At 38.7% G+C, this 19916-nt stretch overlaps 1 protein-coding gene across 2 annotated transcripts in view; it reads right to left on the bottom strand.

Annotated features, from left to right (window-relative positions):
• Nucleotides 1-19916, bottom strand: part of DMD (dystrophin) — a 2107999-nt gene that overhangs the window by 671586 nt on the left and 1416497 nt on the right. For both annotated transcript variants that reach the window (XM_063083086.1, XM_063083084.1), the window contains exon 50: nt 16447-16555. In XM_063083086.1, coding sequence (XP_062939156.1) covers nt 16447-16555 — 109 coding nt within the window. The remainder of the gene's footprint in view (nt 1-16446; nt 16556-19916) is intronic.

Below are 19916 nucleotides of genomic sequence, written 5' to 3' on the forward strand. Positions count from 1 at the left end.
TCTTTATACACCTCCTCTCTCATCACCAGTACTCACTCTCCACTTCTTGCTTCCACTTCCCTTTGGCACTCCCTCTTGTTTCAGGAAGATTCTGGCCCCTGGCTCAAGGGCTCCCTCTCTTTACGGAGTCCTGCCTGCAATTATCTTGTGAAACTTCAGGATCTCTATATCCCCTGGTTTCTATTGCTGATGTCCTCATTTATTCCTAGGTAATGGGAACTCAGTGATAAGCAAAATGGGGAGATGTTGGTCAAAAGATACAAACTTTTCAATTATGAGATGAATCAGTTCTGGGGATCTAATGTACAGCATGATGACTATAGTTAATAATGTTGTATTGTTTACATGGAATTTGCTGGGAGAGCAGATCTTAAGTGTCCTCACTCTCACCCCACCCCACACACAATAATCACTATTTGTTGTGATGGATGTGTTAATCAGCTTGATTGTGGTAATTATTTCACAATGTATATGCGTATAAAACTACCACTATGTACACCTTGAATATACATAATTTTTATTTTTCAGTTATATCTCAATAAAGCTGGGGGGAGCGAAAGAAGGCAGCTCCTCAAGAAGCTCACAGTCAGTGGAGGTGGGGACAACATAAATACAAATTATCTCAGAAATAAATATAAAATTTGATATGTGCTCTGAAAAAGAATTTTACATGACCTAGTCTGGAAGGTTAGAAGTGTCTTTTCTGAGCATAACATTTGATTTGAGACCCAAAAAGTGAGCAGATATCATATGGAGAAAGCAAGGGGAGTGTCTCAAGCAGAGGGACCAGTATGTGCAATGGTTTGCAGTAAAAAGAAAGCAAGCAAACAAAAAAACTAGAAAGGAGGCCAATGTGGAGATAAAAGAGCAAGCAGTTCGTAGCATAAGCATGAAAAAATGGAAAGGATCATGCTATACAAGGTCCTGTAAGCTACCAAATTAAAAAAAAAATATTTTGAGAACAATGGGAACACACTGCAGTGTTTTAAACAGAGTTCTGCCATCAAACTTATATTTTGAAAGGATCACATGATTACACTGTGTGTAAGCGAGGAGGAATAAGTGAAGGGACATTAGCTTAGTTTGAGATGATCATATTTACAAAAATCCAGATAGTGTTAAGAGTGAAAGAGGGCACTATTAATCATACTGAGGCAATGGGCATAAACCATGTCTGCCTGGGAAAACCAGGACTATAACCATCCTAATATAGGTGTTATGGATTGAATGTCCCCCTAGAACTTATTAAAGCTTGGCCTCCATTGTAACAGTGTTAAGAGGGTTGGAAAATTCTATTATGGTAATTGAAAGGTGGGGCCTTTAGGAGGTGATTAGATTGTGAGAACTGTGCTGTCATGAACAGATGGATCTATTCACAAAGTAATGGGCATGGTTCTGATGGCTTTATAAGGAGAGCTAGTGATAAGGTTAGCTCCCTCTTGCTCTTGCCATTTCTTGCCATGTGACACCATGGGACTCTGTGTCCAACTATGGATAAATTAGCTCCAGGTGTGGCTGGGCCCACAGCCCTGGAAGATACAAGTCAGAAGCCTTGGCAGCATCCATGTGGTGTTAAGTCTACAGGCTCACAGGATGCAAGAGCTGTGGAGGCACCCCGATTTCAAAGGATATATGGAAAAATCTGGTGGCCCAGGAAGAGATCTGTCACAGGGGTGGAGTCACCAGAAAGCCTCCACTAGATCAATGCCAAGTGGAAATATGGGGTCAGAGTTGCAGCAGAGAATCCCTGCCAGGGTCATGCCTAGTGGAGTCATGGAAGCAGGACCACTACCAGGACCCCAGAACTGTGGATCTACCAGTGTGCAATGCCAGTCTGCAAGAGCTAAAGCATGGCCTGAGCCCAGGAAAACTGCAGGAGCAGAGCTGCCTGAGAACTTGGAGGCTCAACCTCCACATCAGTGGTGTACAGAGGATGCTAGAATTGGAGTCAAGGTAGATTATTCACCAGCTTTGAGATTTGTTGCCTGCCCTGCTGGGTTTCAGACATGCACAGGATCTGCTACCCCTTTGTTTTGGGCCTTTTTTCTCCCTTTTTGAACGGGAATATGGATCCTATTCTTGTCCCACCATTGTATCTTGGAAGTAGACAACTTGTATGATTTCAAATTGTCATAGATGAGACTGTGAACTTGGGACATTAGAGTTGGTGCTGGAACGAGTTAAGACTTCAGTGCTACGAGGATGAAATGAATGCATTTGTATGTGAAAATGACATGAGTTTTGGGGGACCAGGGGCAGAATGCTGTCGATTGTCCCCCCCAAACTCATTAAAGCTTGACCCATCCCCATTTTAACAGTGTTAAGAAGGTAGGAAAACCCAATTATAGTATTTGAAAGGTGAGGCCTTTAAGAAGTGATTGGATCAGGAGGATCATGCCCTCATGAATGGATTGATCCATTTATGGAGTAAGGGATTGATGGTTTAATTGGTGGTCATGGCCATGATTCTGATGGCTTTATAAGGAAATGAGTGAGAAGGTTAGTTCTCTCTTGCTCAGCCAGCTCTCACCATGTGCTGTGGATTGAATGTCTCCCCCAAACTCACTGAAGCTTAAATTGTGTCTCTCAAAGTTCCAGATATTAGAAACTTGGCCCCACTGTGACTGTTGGAAGGGTGGGAAATCCTATTATGGTAAATGAAAAGTGGGGCCTTGAAGAGGTGATTGGATTATAGGACCATGCTGTAATGAATGGATTAATAATGGTGGTCAGGGGTGTGGTTCTGAGGGCTTTAAAAGGAAAACACATAAGAGTCTCTCTTTCTGCTCTGCCACTTTCTGCCATGTGAGACCCATGCACTGTGGTGAAGCCACCACCAAAGAAGACCCTCACCAGATGTGTTCCCTGGACTTTGAACTTCTGGGCCACTGAAACTGTAAGCAATAAATTTCATTTTCTTATAAATTACCCAGCTTCGGGAATTTTGTTATAAGCAACAGAAATGGACTAATATACCATGTGACACCCTGGTGTCCACGGGACCCTGTAGAGAGTTCCTACTCAGAAGAAGACCCCCACCAGATACATCCCCTGGACCATGGATTTCCCAGCCTCCAAAACTGTAAGAAATAAATTTCATTTCTCTATAAATTACCCACTTTCAGGTATTCTGTTATAAGCAACAGAAATGGACTAATACAATAGGGCTATTGTAACAGCCCAGGAAAGAGATGGTGAGAGTTTAAAGAATAATTATAAGGCAACACTCCATGTAAATACCACCCCAATGAAGAAATAGAATAGTGCTCACACTTCAGAACCTACCCTTGTGTCCCCCACAGCACAATCTCCTCCATCTCCCTAGAGGTAACTATTCTCCTGACTTTTCTCCCATTACTTTTCACCCACTGCTCTCTCCAGCTTAGAGGCTATGGTCAATCACTTCAGTGAACCTTGTAACTGTTATTGACTGTATTTACTGCATATTATTAAATTCTCTTGCTCCAATATACTTTCATAGCATCTGCTTGGAAAAGCAACCATGAAGGAATCTTACTGTCTAATTCCTCCATCCTTTCTCCACCAATTCAAAAAGAAACTTCTTGAATGTCTGGCTTCATTTTCCCCTGTTTTTTAATTTCTAATTTTGGCCACTCTTTCTCAGTCTTCTTTGCTGGCTCAGTTTACTCTAGTTGTAAAATGTAATAATTCCATAGGATCCTGGCCTTACTCTTTTTTTCTTCTCATTCTATACACACTCCCTGGGTGATGAGACTTCAGTTATGTTTTATAGTATATGCTAATAACTCAGGCATCCATATTTTTAACCTAAGCTCTCCTTTGATTCATACAAGGATACTTCAAAAGGTTTGTGGAATTGAAAGCTAACACAAATCTTTTTCATGAACTTTTTGAAGTACCTTCATATGTCTAGTTTATTCAATGGCCTTGCAAGCATCTCAAAACCAATTTTATCTAAAATTGAACTCATGGTCCCCCTGAACCCTAAAATAGTGCATATTTTAGTAATTTATACCACCATCCACCTAATTTGTCAAGCCAGAAGCCTGGGTATTCTACTTGAGTTCTCCATATCTTTCCCTTCTATGTCCAATCAGTCATCAGGTCCTGTTGTTTCTACATGCCAGCTATCTCTTGAATCTGTCCACTGTCTCCATTCCCTTTCTCAGTTCCCTAGTTCAGGTCATCTGTGGAATATACTGTAAAGCATATGTACTTCACAGGGCCTGGTTTTCCAAAGCCTTGCAGTTTCAAATATTGACCTTGGAAGGACAGGAAATTTCCCTCAGGCTATAAGTCTCTGTTGCAAGATAAGGATTATGGCACAGCAGGTTGCTGGCTCAAAGACAGACTAGTTACCAATTGTTATGTAAAGATACTGAGAAAGTGCTGTTAAGAAGGAATGTTTGCTAAGATCAAACTGTTGTTGATAGGACCACTTAATTGCCTTACTGCAATGTCACCTGGCTTGTTTCACTGAAAGTTACCAGCCTATATTGTTAAACTATAACCCCACCTTTGTTCTCTTCCTGTTACTTCCTGGTCTGGAAAATAAATGTAGGAAGAGAACCCCAATTCGGCATTAATTTCCCAAATGGAAGGGTTGGCTCTCGCTTGAGCATTCCCTGGGAGATTAACTACTTCGGGGCCTCTCACTGCTCAGTAAAGATGGGCTTTGGGTAATCCTTTGCATCTCTGTCACCCAGGGGAAGTGGGGTGACAAGTCCGTGGGGGGCAAAGCAACGCAAAGCAACAGTCATCATTACCTCTCACCTGAACTACTGCAATAGCCTCCAGTGTTGATACTATCCCAATCCATTCTCTACTCTTCAGCCAGAGCAATCACTCAAAAACCCAAATACGGTCATGCCACTAGCCTCTTTAAAGTGCTTCAGTGGCTTTAAACTGCCATTCAAATAAAATGTGATTGATTTCTTTAATATGCCTTAAAAAGCAATATAAGAACTTGCCCACATTTTCAGCCTCATCTGGAAACTCCTCTCTGACACATCCCTCCTCATCTACTCCCAACCACAGCTCTTAATCATTGTACCAAGTATTTCATTCACACCATCTCTTCATTCTTACCATGAGTAGCTTCACAAATTTCCATCCTATGCTAGACAAATGCTATTCTTGTTTCTGAGGAAGCATTAAAGACACTGTTGATAGGAAATACTTTTTCTCCCCAGAGGAAGCCTCAAAAAGAATTACAGAAATACATTCAACAATCTATCTTCCCTTTATTAGTTACTGTGAATCTATCAGCAAGTATTTATCTAAAACAGGTTCAGTGAACTACAGCTGTGGGCCAAATCTGACCCACCATGTATTTTTGTAAATAAAGTTTTATTGGAACACAGCCATACTCATTCATTTATTAACTGTCAATACCTGATTTTGCACTTCAGTAGCAGAATTTTGTGACTTTGCCAGAGACCTTCTGACTTGTAAAGCCAAAAATATTTACTATCTGGCTCTTTATAGAAAAAACAAAATGGGAAACACCTAACCCAAAACCTTCTTCAAGTGATTTGTTTATATTATTAACCTATACCTCTTACTGAAATAGTGAATTCTATAAACCAATAACTTACTCTATAAAATAGGGACTTTTTTATTTGCCTCCTATTACATCCTCCAAGCTTCATAAGGGATTTCCTAATTGCAGTGTGCTATAATTTGATGAATAAATTCCTATTCTCATTATTGCAGTTAGAACAATGGACTAGAAACAGGAAGACAAAAGCTTCTATCTTGAGGCTCCTCTTATTCAGTGTCTCCAACTGCAGCAAAACGATAGATTCTAATTCTTCAGGGATAGTTTTGAGACCAAGGTAGATAATATTCGCATGTAAAGAATTTCATCATTTATGATCATGTAATTTCAATGTTTGGTTTTCTTTATTTTGGATTTCATTAACTATAGCCATAACTTTTTTTTAGTTAATATTCATGTGGCAGTCTGACCAACCTTATCATTCACTTAGTCATTCTGCCACCTCTAATTTATTCCTTGAGTGTACAGCCCTTAGTATGGCTCATTACTGACCTCATCATTTCTGCCTACTCATTCATCTCAATCCACTTGTACCCACTGTCTTGCTCACACTGGCTTTTATTATAATGCTTCAGATGTATCTAGATGAGAAAAATAAATTCCAGCCTAGAAGCATGCTTAAGTGGAGTGGCTAGAAGAGAGGTCAACAATATCTGTTTTGATGATTTCTAACACTGCTGTTAACTTTGATCCCTTTTAATTTTACAGAAATTTCATTATCATCTAGTCCAGTGGGTTTTAGTATTTTTTAAGCATAGAACCTTTTCTTCAAGTAAAATCCTAAGGAGAACCCCACCATGTGAAACATAAAAATGGAGGACAGCGGACTGTTTAAAACTGAAAATTGGAGGCAAAGAGAGGTAAGGGGACATATTGGATGAACATCTACTCTTTTGAAGGCGGAAAGGGAGGCTTTCCAGAAGTGGTGATGAAACCCAGGTTTCTGGTTTGTATGCTTGGTTTGATGAAATCTCAGCCAATATTCATTTCTATTATTTCATGCTGTAGTAGACAATGGTGTCCACTTATTCACCATAGCTACTGATCAAAGAAAACACTAGGGAATACTTCCGGAAAATTAGGTCTGAATACAAAAAGGAATTTGCCAAGGGCGTTGTGATGTTCCTTAAGAAGAGATTAAATGAAGTGCTGTTTAAATATATTTCTTTAATTGATTTTGAATTTCAGTAGGGCGCTGGATGGTGCCTTATAGTCTTTTTCAGGTTACTTTTTATAATTCTGCTTCTGTAGTGTCTGTTTGACCTTGCACTGACAGTTATAGAACTGGGAGAATAAATAAAGCTAAATAGTAACAGTGTGGGAGAATGAGGCCTATCATCTTAATGTCTTTTTCCCTCCCGATGGCTTCTTATCTTCCAGGGGAGGGAAAAAAAAAAAAAAAAGGAAAGAAAGAAAAGAAACTACATATATTTTCTTATTGAACACTTCCATGTTCTTACTGAATATTTCCATAGTTCTGACGTCAGCACTAAGTCCACCCACATAGCTTTAATAAAAGATTTGAATATTACACAGGAGAAGAAAAAAGGGGGAAGAGAGAGTACTGTTGTTGAATTCCCTTTGGAAAATATATACAAAAGCATAAACAATATGGTCTAATTGATTCTATAGTGCACGGAGCCTGTATTTATAGACTATGTGACCAAGACCCAATATGTTTAACATCAAGGTAAAAGGCATGAACTTTAGGAAGATACTGGTTCAGAGCCATTCTGTGTCGCTTAGTAGCTGGGTGTCTTTGAAAACTATTCTCTCTAGGCTTTGGTTTCCTCCCATAGTAAAAAAAGGAAAAACAATGTGGTACCTATCTCATAAGGCTGTTGTAAGATTAAAAGAAACGATGCACAAAGAATACTCAGTAAAATGCCTGACACAGAGCAAGGCATTAATACATGTTAGCTCAAAGATAAATATTAGGTATGTTTGCGTCAATGCAAAAGCCAGAGGAAATAATTGAAATGAAAGCAGGTATTATTTTGGAAAACAGCTATGATATACCTATGTATTACTGGAATAGAACCAGACTGTGAGAGCTTAGAGACCCTCTAACAGAGTTAAACATGAAGTGACAATGTTGTTTTGCCTGATTTACATCAGACCTTTGTTGTTAAAGGACATTTTCTTCAATAGGCACCATATGAAGCATTTATTCACCCAGATAAGAGATACAAATCCTTGCATTCAAATGTTCCTTGGAGTCAGAGATCAAGATGGAAATCCCCAGAATCACAGAGATTTGTGTCTATAAACTTGCTTATTAAATTCACATTCAAGGATGTTGGAAGGGGTACTGTCAGCTTTTTTAACCAGAATCTTTTCATTACTTTTCCCTGTTGGGACAGTGGCACATGTTGTGAGTGACCTCCAGAGATTCTTCAAGCTGTATGCAGACAGCAAATTGAATCTGAAAATTTTACTAGACAAGTTTGTCTTTCAGCTGGCGGATGGACATCAGCTGTGTTGGAAAAAATAAAATTTCTTGTGAAACTGGGTCCTGACCTTGAAAAAATCTTAAATCAAAGTACACAATTAAATTCTGAGTTATGTCCTTATATCTTAAATATAGAGTTCAGGTTCAAAATAGAAAGGCACATTTTATTAAAGAAGTAAGAGTCAGCAAGAAAAATAACAGGACTTCTCTTTTGATCATGCTGAACTTAGTAAGCAAAAATGCTTATCACCAAATCATAGAGTTAAAAAAAACCATGCTAGTAACCAAGAAAACCACTTTTTTAGCTCAAATACGAGAAGGAAAACCACTTCTTTTACTTGTAGTCCATAATGGACATTATAGAAAGTTTGTATCTTTTATCCATACATTTCTTAGACAATATAGAATTATTCTGGGAAACTAAAGTGACATTGGATATTGGATAATTTGTTTTATCTCAATATTATCTCCTACATTTCTAGTGGAATGTTATTTAGTTCCTGCTTTTTAATGTTGGAGAACAATGACTTTTTAAAAAGTGTAATAGTTGTTCCAGAAGCAGGAACTGAAGGTATCATAATTTTAACTTTTTTTCCTGTTGTAGATCTATATTGCAATTTAGGCATTGGTATAGTTAGTGCTGTCAGTATTTTACCTAACTATTGGGATACCCAGATTGTCTAATGAATTTATCATGGGCTGGCAAGCACATTGGAAATGAGATTAAATGTATTTTCCTGAAAATATTGAAGATGATAATAGGAATAAACTATACTGAATTTTATAGATAGGAAGATATCATGTAAAGCAGAGGTTCTCAAATTGGATATTAAGACACAGTCAAGAATGACAGTTAAGGAATGAGATGGGAGTTAGATCTGGCCTGGAAAATTTGCATCAGAGCCACAGAACACCCCTATTTGATCAGTACTGGTGTCTTAATTGAATATGATTTACCACTGAGATTATGAAGATAAACATACCTATCAGCTGTGTCTCAGCAGGAAAAGAAAGTTGAGGTATATAAGAACACTGAAGAGCACTGATATCAAATATATGAGATGTGTGTTTGGGTCCAGATTTTGCCACTAAACAGCTGCACAAGTATGTAATCACTTAATATCCCTGCTATTATAATTACATGAGAAAGCTGACTTATTTGAGCCAACACTAAAATAGATGTGCTTGTTTATTTGGTTAAAAAAATATATATTAGTTGAACACCTACTACATGCTAGTCATTGAATAAAAGCTGGGCATACATGGTATCAGCATATAGAGGTAGGAAAAGGGTATATAGACTTTGTGATGTGACTGAGTCATGTGTATACCAGTAATTATGGAACAGGATCCAATTCTGAAGTCTTCAACAACAACAAAAAACAACATGAAGAACACACTTGGAAGAGTAGGAGGGAAGCCACAGAGATGTTTAAACATTTGAGAAACAGCATTTTTGTTGACGGGCCTTGAGAACTCACCTGATTTATGCTAGAAAAGGAAAGTTTGAAGGGAAATTAAACAACAGACTTCAAAGAATGAAGGAACACTTCTAAATTACAGTAAGCAGAGAACTCTTCCTACTCAAAAAAATTAATTTAGACAGTAACTGGAACTTGAGTTAGGCAGTTGAAAGACTGTCTTGAGCATACGACCTACTCTTCATTTTAAAAGAAGAGACTAGGCAGTTAACCTTCTTAAGATTGCTTCTAAGAGAGAAACATTCCTTGAGATAGAGAAGAATGAATGACCTGTCAAAACCCTTTCAGACAACAATCTTAAAATCTACAATTTAAGTGCAAAACTGCTACAATTTCCTTTTGGAATCTTCTTTCTTTGAGGGTAAAGTTATATTCAATTTTAAAGCTATTCAGTGAAGTTTTAGGAAATATTAGGAATACATGTTAAAGTTTTCTGTTGTGAGCTGTGGAACACCTATTCTCATGAATATGATTAAATAGCCCTAATTTCTTCTTGATAATGTTACATTCGACATTACGATATACTCTATAGTGACTTCAAGTAAAGGCCCTGTCTTGGAGGGGGTTAAATAGTACAAAACGGTTAAGGTAATTTTACTGTAATTAACACTTTCTGTTAAAGTGCAGGACATGAGTAATTGAAAAATATCTGTTGATCACAATTGATATTAGTCTCTTCCTCTTCTTTCTCCTCCTCCTCCTTCTACACACACACACACTAAAACTTCCAGGAATGCTTCCAACAAGCATTAGAAATGATGGATTAGAGCTTCTCTTTTTTGCCAGCTCAGAGCCCAAAGCACAGCCCTAACCAGACATAGTAACCAAGCAATAAAACTGCCAAAAGGTTAAGAGGAAAAAGAAAAGGAACTTCATCATCACAAAATGGATAGTTAACATCTAAATACTCAAGGTTTCACAGTCTATCACTGTCCTTGATGTTAACAATGATGCCACTGTTGTGTCTTCCCTGTTATACCAGGGAGCATTGTTGAAGAACCTGGCCTGGGACCAGTGACCCCCACTGCCTACATAAAAAGACTTCCTTCTGATCAATGTGAGCAGTACTCGGGCCTCCCCAGCCAGGGCTTACTGTTGTCACTTCCCTTCGTACAGTGTGACCCAGCTCATTATATTTCAAGCACCCTCACCTTACTGATGCATACAAATATGACATTTTTAATTAATAATTAATATATGCCAAGAGTTAGAGAGTCTCTCTAGTTGCTCAAGGCCTTGAAATATCTTGGGGAGGGTCCAAAATTGATTTCTTATCCTGGTATTATAATTGGTTAGGGGGCTTCACATTTTTTTTGTATAAAATCTTACTCCTAGTGTGTTAGACTTTGAGGAAGTTTTCAAAGTTTAGAGGTTGTAACTGTAAAACCAATGATGGTAGAGTCACATCCTAGGTATTTTCAGCAGAGCAATCATCTGTTAATGATGCAGAGAAAGATTTGGCTGCACTGAAATTGATTTACCTTATCCTAAAGGTTCAGCTGAAGCAGAATCAACAGTGAAAACATAACCAAAACAGGAAATGGTATGGGTGACTCCCCCTCCTGAAGTTTCTGAGAAAGATCAGGACCCAAGAGAAAAGTAAGAATGTGAGAACTTAATTGACAGCTTCCTTCCTTCCTTCACTGCAGATAAATGAAGGCAATCTTTACGATAAATTAGCGTTTTCTTGCGATTTAAGCCAAACAAATAAATAGTAGTATGCCAAGATCGTATTTAAGCTTCCTAGATATTTAAAGTGTTACTGAAATGGCATTGGAATGCTTTTTTGAACTTTAGAGAAGTGAGTGGAGTTCAAATAATAAATGTATAAATAACCTGTGTCAGTATTGCCTATTTAATTTAAATATAGCCTTCAAAAGTTCAAATGAAGATAAATAAATCACTGCTTGAGATACAGTATACTGATTAACAGCATGCTTTGGAATCAGAGACTTATCTTTGCATACCCATTCTGCCACTTACTAGCTTTACCTTGGACAAATTATCTAATCTCATTGACCCTCAGTTATCTCATATATAAAATGGGAATCACAACATGACTTATTCAAAAGATATAACTGTAGCACTAATTCTAAGACCTGTTGCATTAATCTAGGTTTGCCCTCAAGTAGGCCCTGAGATGAAGGTTTAAGTACAAGTAGTTTAACTGGGAGCTGATCTCAGAAGGCCATGGTAGAGGAGGAAGGAAATAAATAGGAATGGGAAAGAAGCCTATACAAGGTATGCTAATAAGCAGGTTATCACTGTGGGTCAACACACTGGAGACAAGAAGGGTGAAGAATATGGGATACTTATCCACCAACTTCTGCCTATCGGTGGTTAAGTGATATTACAGAGATGTTTTCTCCTCTGCAAGTGGATGAGCTTCTCCTGTGGCCAGAGAAAGCACCAGGCAGTTACAGGTACATGTCGTTTACAGGAACGATGAGAATTGAGGGAATACTGGTAGGACACTAAGGGCCAAATCTGACCCACTGTATAAAGATGGCTACAGTAAAGCTTTTTACCCAAGTATGCATGCCCTTTGCAATGTGACATCTCAGCTCCTCCTTTCAAGAGATGAACTCATTTTCCCACCCCTGAATCTGGGCTGACCTTTCGAATCGCTTTGACCAGTAACAGAAGTGATGTTTTACGAATTTCTAAGTGTCCGCATCAAGAGGTCTTGTAACTTTCATCCTTCCCCTCTAGGAGCAGTGCCCTGAGACCACCATATAATGAAGCCTAGTCTAGCCTACTGGAGGATGAGAAGTCTTATAAAGAACTAAAGTTCTCCAGCCAACAGCCAGCTGCCAGATATCTGAGTGAGTCCATTTTGGACAATCTAGCTCCTGTTCAGTTGCCCAGTAACTGCATCCACATGAATAACACCAAGCAAGACCATCAGAATAATTATCCGGCTAATCACAGTGTAAACTGCAGACCCACAGAATCACGAGCAAGAAAATAACTCTTGCTTTAAGACATTAAGTTTTAGGGTGCTTATATGCAACAACATATCACTGATGCTTCCAGGTATCCAAGCAACAATTGCAAAATTTTTTTCCAGCATGCCCATTTGTCCCACAAATTGAAAAAAATTTATACAGCTCAGGCAGGACTGCCTCATTATATTATATAATGTAAGTAAGCAGCCACGAAGGAGCTTGGTTTAATGTTTTTAAAAAAAGTAACTTTGGGCCTCAGTTTCCACACATATAAAAGTAGAAAATTCAACCAGATGATAATTTCAGCAATAATTTGAGTTCAGAGTTCTGTGATTCTAAGATATCCAAATAGAGTAAACTGATTTCTTCTACTCCTTAGGTAGAAAAGACATGGTAACATATATCAGTTTTACTCCTTGTACCTCCAAGATCGAATTAAATTACATTAACTACTCGCTAGCTGCCTCTGTATCTGAAATTTCCATTAGGTTATTGGACAGAGAGAGAGTGCAAGGCACAGTAACAAAATAAAACAAAACACAGGCTTTGGAGCCTGACACACTTGGATTGGAATCCTGGCTCTCTTTCTTTCCAGCTGTGTGGCCTTAATCTAGCTATTTCCCCACTAAACCTTGGGTTCCTTTACATAAAAAAAAATTTGTATAACCATATGTACTTTGCAATTATTTTGAGGATAAAAACATATATACATATAAAAGAGAAGCTATGCACACAATAGTGGGAGTGCAATGGAAAAAAAAAACATGGATTATAAGCGATATTGAATTGTAATATAGTACATGAAATAATAATCATATATCAGAACCATATTTCAAATTAGATTTTCTTTTTTATATTGTATTTATTTCATACTAACTTCTTGTAAGTCAGGAAGTCAGGAATATAAACAATTCTTAATTTTTCTGTTTAAACACCATGTTATATATACATGTATATATATATATATATATATATATAAAAGTCTTATTTGAATAAAAGCAGCTCTGGACCTAACAGACTCCCTACTGATTTTTTTCATTCAACATTTGTGCATTTAACATTTTGACTTTATGCCCAGCTTTGTGTCATTTTGCTAAAGGGGACGAAAAGCCACTGCTTTTGAGAAAATTCCTCTCTCCCTCAGTTCTTCTCCATCTCTGGCCCCACCTCTACCAGTTATCACCAATAGCTTGGAGCTTAGGACATTTGCAGACTCTCCCTACTGGCAGCACCTTGGAGAGAGTGGGGAAGGGCAAGGGTGGTAGGGAGAGATGAGAAACTCACGTGGGAGAGAAGGAAGTCGGGCAGGAGATAGAAGGAAGTAGGGCAGGAGACATGAAGGACGTATATCTCTCACTGCTTTGACTGCCCTTGCCCTCGCCCTCTGCTGTAGTCTCTCTGGCCTCCTTAATATTCCTCCATCTCGCTCCTACTTCAACGTATTTGCTCTGGTTCTCTCTCCCTGCCTGGAATACCTTCCCCTGATGTATACGTGGCTCGTTTCCTCACTTACTCCAGCTTTATGACGTTCTCAAACGTTCTCTTAATAGAGTAGTTGCCCTGACCATACTACAGATGATAATGTCCTTACCTCTGCTCCCTGCTTTTTTGTTCTCTGTAACTGTGTGCTGTGGTTCAAGTGTTCGGGTCAAAACTCATGTGGGAACCTTAATTCCCACTGCAGCAATGTTGGGGGGCGGGACCTTTAAGAGGTGGAGCCTAATGGGAGGTGTTTGGGTCTTGGGAGCTCCGCCTGGTGCTGTTCTTCCGCTAGTCTCGGGTTCTTGCTCTCTCGAGAGAGACTGGACTAACTTGGCGGGAATGGATTAGATCCTGAGAGAGTAGGTTTTAAATCAAGGACGCTCCTAGTGTTTGGTCCCTTGTGGTGAGTCCGCTTCCCCTTTCCTTTCTCTGCGGAGTAATGACGTAGCACTTACGACAGCTCGAGGCCCTCACCAGAAGCCCACCAGACACCACGACCATGTTTCTTGGACCTCGTAGCCTCTAAAATCGTTACCCTGCCTCAGGTATTCCGTCATAGCAACACTAAAGGGACTACTCTGTTTCCCAGACTTCATTGTGCATACAATCACCTGAGGATTCTATTAAGATGTAGATTGTGATTCACTGGGTCTGGGGTGGGGCCTAAGATTCTGCATTTCTAACAAACTCCTATTTGACATCAGTCTGTAGACTGCACTCTGTAGCTCTTAAAATTACTGAGATGGTATATATTTTCTCCTTTATTAGTTTATCATCTTTTTCTTCTAATTAGAATATGTTTCATGAAAAGAGGGACTTTATTTTATTCTATACTGTATTCTCAGCACCTAGTATGATGCCCAATACATAGAAGTTACTCAATACATATTTACTCAGTGGATGAATTACATACGTTGCTGGAAATTAAAACTAAAATTTTGAATGCATTTTCTACTGAAAATGTTATCATTACATTTCGATGCATTTCATGTTAAATAGATTTCTGTGCCCTGGCTTTGGGACCTTCCTACCATGTGTAAAGTGGCTTAAATGGGGGCATAAACCCTTAAGGTCAGAGTTCAACAAACTTATTTAAAAAATTTTGGAACACAGTCTCTTAATGAACAGTTACAGAGTCTGAGGCTGAATATACTAGAGGCAGCTAGAGAACGAACACCAATAAATGATTATGTAGGGACAAACTATGCATATGTGCTGAGGGAACCAAAAATTACAGCTCATAAAAAGAAATAAACCTGATGTAATTAGTTGAATATAAACCCTGATATAGCAATTTTAGTGTCCCAGATTGACAAAAAGAAACACAATGCTTGCACATCATTTTCAAGTCTCCAGTGTCATTAAATACACCTCTGATGACTGCTCAGAAACTCCAGGGGGCACATGAGATACAGTGTCCCCAGATTATATGGCCTCTTTTAACCCAAGCACTATTTATGCCTTCTATTGAATTATGGTTGTGCTACTTTGGCTGTGATCCTTCCAGTTCAGTATATTTCTACTATAAAAATCAAGTTTACCTGAAGTCATCATGCTTTAATACTGCAATCAATTGATCTTTGAAAAGTAGACAAGGCACATGCACACAAAGCCCAAAGATGTTTTTAATTAAAAATATCTAATTATAGAATTGGTACAGCAAAGAAGTTTTCTGGCTTCTTTTCCCTGATAGTCAAAGTCAGCATTAACATTGCCGTGAGGATTTATACACACCTTCTATCAACAACTGAATAGGAAATGAGATGAAACTGACTGAAAATATGCAGTAAAAACAAAAGTTAAAACTATAGCTAAATGAAGAAATAATCCTCCCCCAAGTCAGCTTGTGGTAGTGACAGTTGGTTTTCTTTTTCTTGAAGAAAAAATGGAAGAGCTCTTAAAATTGTTTTTTGGGACAATTGGGACAGAGAGAGGTGCTAAGAAGACTGTTTCTGTGGTTTCTGTGTTTTTACAGGCATACTTGAAGAATATTGTCTAAATGATACAGGATTCATGGAGATGGAATCCTCATGTGTTTAGTGTTAGTGGATACTCTGGTGCTGCACCCTGATCCCCTCTTCAGGGACAAAACACCAATCCCTGGATGCTGGGAATATTGGTTGTTGATGGTGTTCCTGACCAGCAATTGCCTTCTGCTACAGAAAATACAGGGAGAAGGCCAGGCCTTCTCCCTGCAATTCAGGGCAACTTTGCAGAGTGAGCTCAACTCTAGGGCTCCTTTGGGACAGGCAGAGGCTTCTGTTTCAGACATATAATTTCACCCTCTCCCACTGTCTCCCCTGCACTGCTCTCTTTGTAGGTTTATCTCCAGAGAACATTCCCCAGTATACATTTGTCATGCAACACTTTGAATCGGAGTCAATTTCCAAGGAACAAGGAACTTATTCTATGACTTTTGCACAGTAAATAACACAAAGATTTATCTCGATCTTCAGAATCAAAACAAATTTTCTCTTTCACCCAGAGTCCTGCTTTTGAGCAATAACTAAGGACAAAGATAATGTGATCCAGTATACTTACAGGCTCCAATAGTGGTCAATCCAGGAGCTAGGTCAGGCCGCTTTGCCCTCAACTCTTGAAGTAAGTGGTTTACTGCCTTCCACTCTGAGCTCAGATCTTCTAACTTCCTCTTTAATAGAAAAGCATACATATTATTTATTTGATTAACACCTTGATGATAACTTAATTCATGAAATTATTAATTCATTTTGTGAATATATTATTGGATTTCTGTTATGTTTTACTTCTAAGTTATTTTTTCCAGGTAGAATTCTTTTCAAAGGAATTATAATTGTTTTAGCCAACCATCCTGTAAATATTTATTGACTGTTTCCTGCATACAAACTCTTCCTTCAGGCATAATTTCATTTAAAGGAAGTACAGTGCAAATATTAGTGAAAAGAAAACAACAACAAAAAGTCCCTCTTAACAACTGGCTTGACTCTTTCAATAGAATCTATTGTTGCATGCTAGAATTATCCAGAGAACTTTTAAACAATCCTAATGCCTAGGCTCACCCCAGATCAATTCTATCAGAATCTCTTGGAGGGAGAGGCTTGGTGGACATGGGAATACCCCACCCAGAGCCCCCTTCAAGGAAAGGCTCTTGTCGCAGATGGTGGAAATGATGTCGGTAGACATTTTTCAGCTATCGGTCCCTTCAGGGACTGCCTCAGCTGCAGAAAGCTGCCTTGTCCAAGGGCATGCCCTTTCCAGGGCAGCCCTCATTCAATGACTGATCAAGGTGAGGGTATAAATACCCAGCTAATTTGGCTCAAAGCAGGACAAGTCTGAAGGGACATTTCAGCTGCAGAGCTCTCCATGGAGTCATCTAAGTCTGTACATAGTCAGTGGTGTGCTGGTACACATATGTTTAACAACTGGCTTTCTGGGAAAACAAACAAACAAAAACAACAACCCTGATAGTAGTGTTTGCAAGCCACCTGTGGTGTAAATACTCTCACCATGGCCAATTTTAAATTACCAAGATAATGTCAAGTGGCTCACATAATTCCTGAACATTTAACAATAGGCCCTCCTGAGCTGATAGAAGCTGGCTCCTGCATACATTGTGCAGCCATATGATTAGTTATAGCCAGGAGAATGTGAGCAGAAGTGATGTCTGTCAGTTCTGGGATGAGGCTTTAAAAAAAAAAAATGGGTGAGGTTTCTACACTCTTTTTCTCCTTCTCATTAACTGGAAGCAGAGGACTATAAAGTCCTAAGGCAAACCTTCTCAATGGATTGGGGTGGAGGGAAATTAAGTCATAATGCCTTAGAGCTGTGGTTCTCATACTTAAGGGTCAACAGAATCACCTGGAGGCCTTATGAAAACACTGTGTGCTGGGATCCAGCCCCAGGCTTCTGGATTCAGCAGATCTTGGGTGGGACCCAAGAATTTGCATTTTTAACAGTTTTCCAGATGATGCTGATGCTGATTGTCCATGACCAAAGCCTAAGGTATCCATTATACCTAACGGGTTACCTAAGCATCTATGATGGGCTAGATATGTAGCATCCTGGAAAAAATAAGAAAATAGTCCCTCAGATCGTTTTCAGTAGGATTTAATTCTTCTAAGAAACCCAAGCTGAGAAAAGCTGCCAAGGAATGGCAGAGCCACTAGATGGACAAAACCTAGGTTTCTGTGATAACACATCAGAAAGCTGCATGGCCAGGAACACATACACTGAATAATCATATAAGCAAGAACACTCCTGTTGTATTAAGTCACTGAAATTTTTAGTTTAAGATACAGTAGCAGTAATCTTACAAACTACCAGTGCCTATGGAGGGTTGATAGCAGCATCTTTATATAGCTGTAAATTCCTATGCTTATGTTGTGAGGAATACAAATAATTTTACTGATGTTAGATTTGGTTAAAATGAACACATTAACAGAAATTGCATTTCTAGTCCGAAGAATCAGAGTTGGAAGAGCGAGAAACTACAAACTCTTTAAAGAAGTATTGAGTAGACAGGGATGGTAATGAACCTAACCTAACAATGGGAATATTTTATATACATGTTGTGGTTTAATGCTCATCATTAATTTAATGCTAATCATTTCAATAAAACATTCATTCATTCACCCAAGAAAAAAATGTTCAGCTGCTGTTCTGTGCCAGTCCTTGTGCCAGTTATTATAAGCTTACAAAAATGAAGACAATAATTTCTAAGCACTCACAGCCTTATGGAGAAAATAGACATGTAAATAAATTACAGGAGAGTTTTTAGGGAATAATAATGATTTCAACAAGTCACATCGGGGGAACAGCTTAACTCAGCCTGGAGAAATCAGTAGGTTACCCCTAAAAGCTAACATATGAATTGGTGTTGAAAGATGACTAGGGATTTTTCAGAAAGGTGACATTTGAGTGCCAAGTAGAGAAAGGGCATTCCAGACAGAAGAGCATGTCCAAAGGCCCAGAGACAAGAGGCATCGAGGATTCTCAAGAAAATGCAGTTTGTCTTGGTTGTCGGGACTACAGAGTTTATAAGGAATGGTATGGAATTGCTAGGCCTGATCCAACAGCAATTTATTAAGCTCTCGTAATGTTAGATTATTGGATTCTCTCCTAAACCAGTGAGTAGATAGAAGCGTTCAGAGCAGAGGAGTGATGTGATACAATTTGTGTTTTGCAGTGTGGAGGCTTTATCCAAAAGGAGCAGAGACACAAGTTGGGAAACTAATGTGGTAATCAAAGTGAAAAGTGGTCAAGACCTGACAGAAGGATGTGGCCAAAGGTAGAGAATGTATGTGTGTGTGTGGGTGTGCTTATTTTTCTTCTTTGTGGTTGTTGAGATTTTGACCTGGGAAATGCTGAAGAGAAACACTTTCTATAAAGGTGCTTCTTCAAGTCTACCCTATCAGTGTGTGTCTTTAAAGTTAGACTGTATGCGCTTTGGAGGGCAGGCACTGAGTCTTCTGTTCCTTGTATGGTGTTCTCTTCATACCCAATCCAATGCTTCCTACTAATAGGTGTTCAGTAAATATTTCTGAATTGAATGAAATTACATAAAAATGCTACTTGAATGAAGATAAAGAGATAATTGAGTTTTCCTCTTCTCAACTTGACTACAATGTGAATTACATACCATTTCTTACAAAGCACTTGAAAGATCCCAAGTAATTTTTCCCAGTGTGCAATCATTTTATTGGGCATTTATAATTTCTGAACCAGACTGTATTTGAAGCATTTATCTTCTAGACCAGGTCCCAACAGTGATCATTTGGCAGCTAAGGAAAGAAAAGGTTCAGGTCCCTACAGGGTCGAGGCAGCAACAAAGGGAAGAAAAAGACTTGTTTAAAGAAGAGAGCAACAACTTCCATTGCAACTGCTCTTTGCTAGCAGAAATGTGCGCATATGTTAAACAAAAAACAAAAAAACCCTACTGATCATATTTCCACATCAGTGTATGCCAGAGAAGTTTCACTCAGGTTCCTAAGGGCACAAGAAAGTACAAGAAAATTTGTTTCTGCATTGTGGGG

This window comes from Cynocephalus volans, chromosome X, assembly GCF_027409185.1.
Source record: "Cynocephalus volans isolate mCynVol1 chromosome X, mCynVol1.pri, whole genome shotgun sequence".
NCBI lineage: Eukaryota > Metazoa > Chordata > Mammalia > Dermoptera > Cynocephalidae > Cynocephalus > Cynocephalus volans.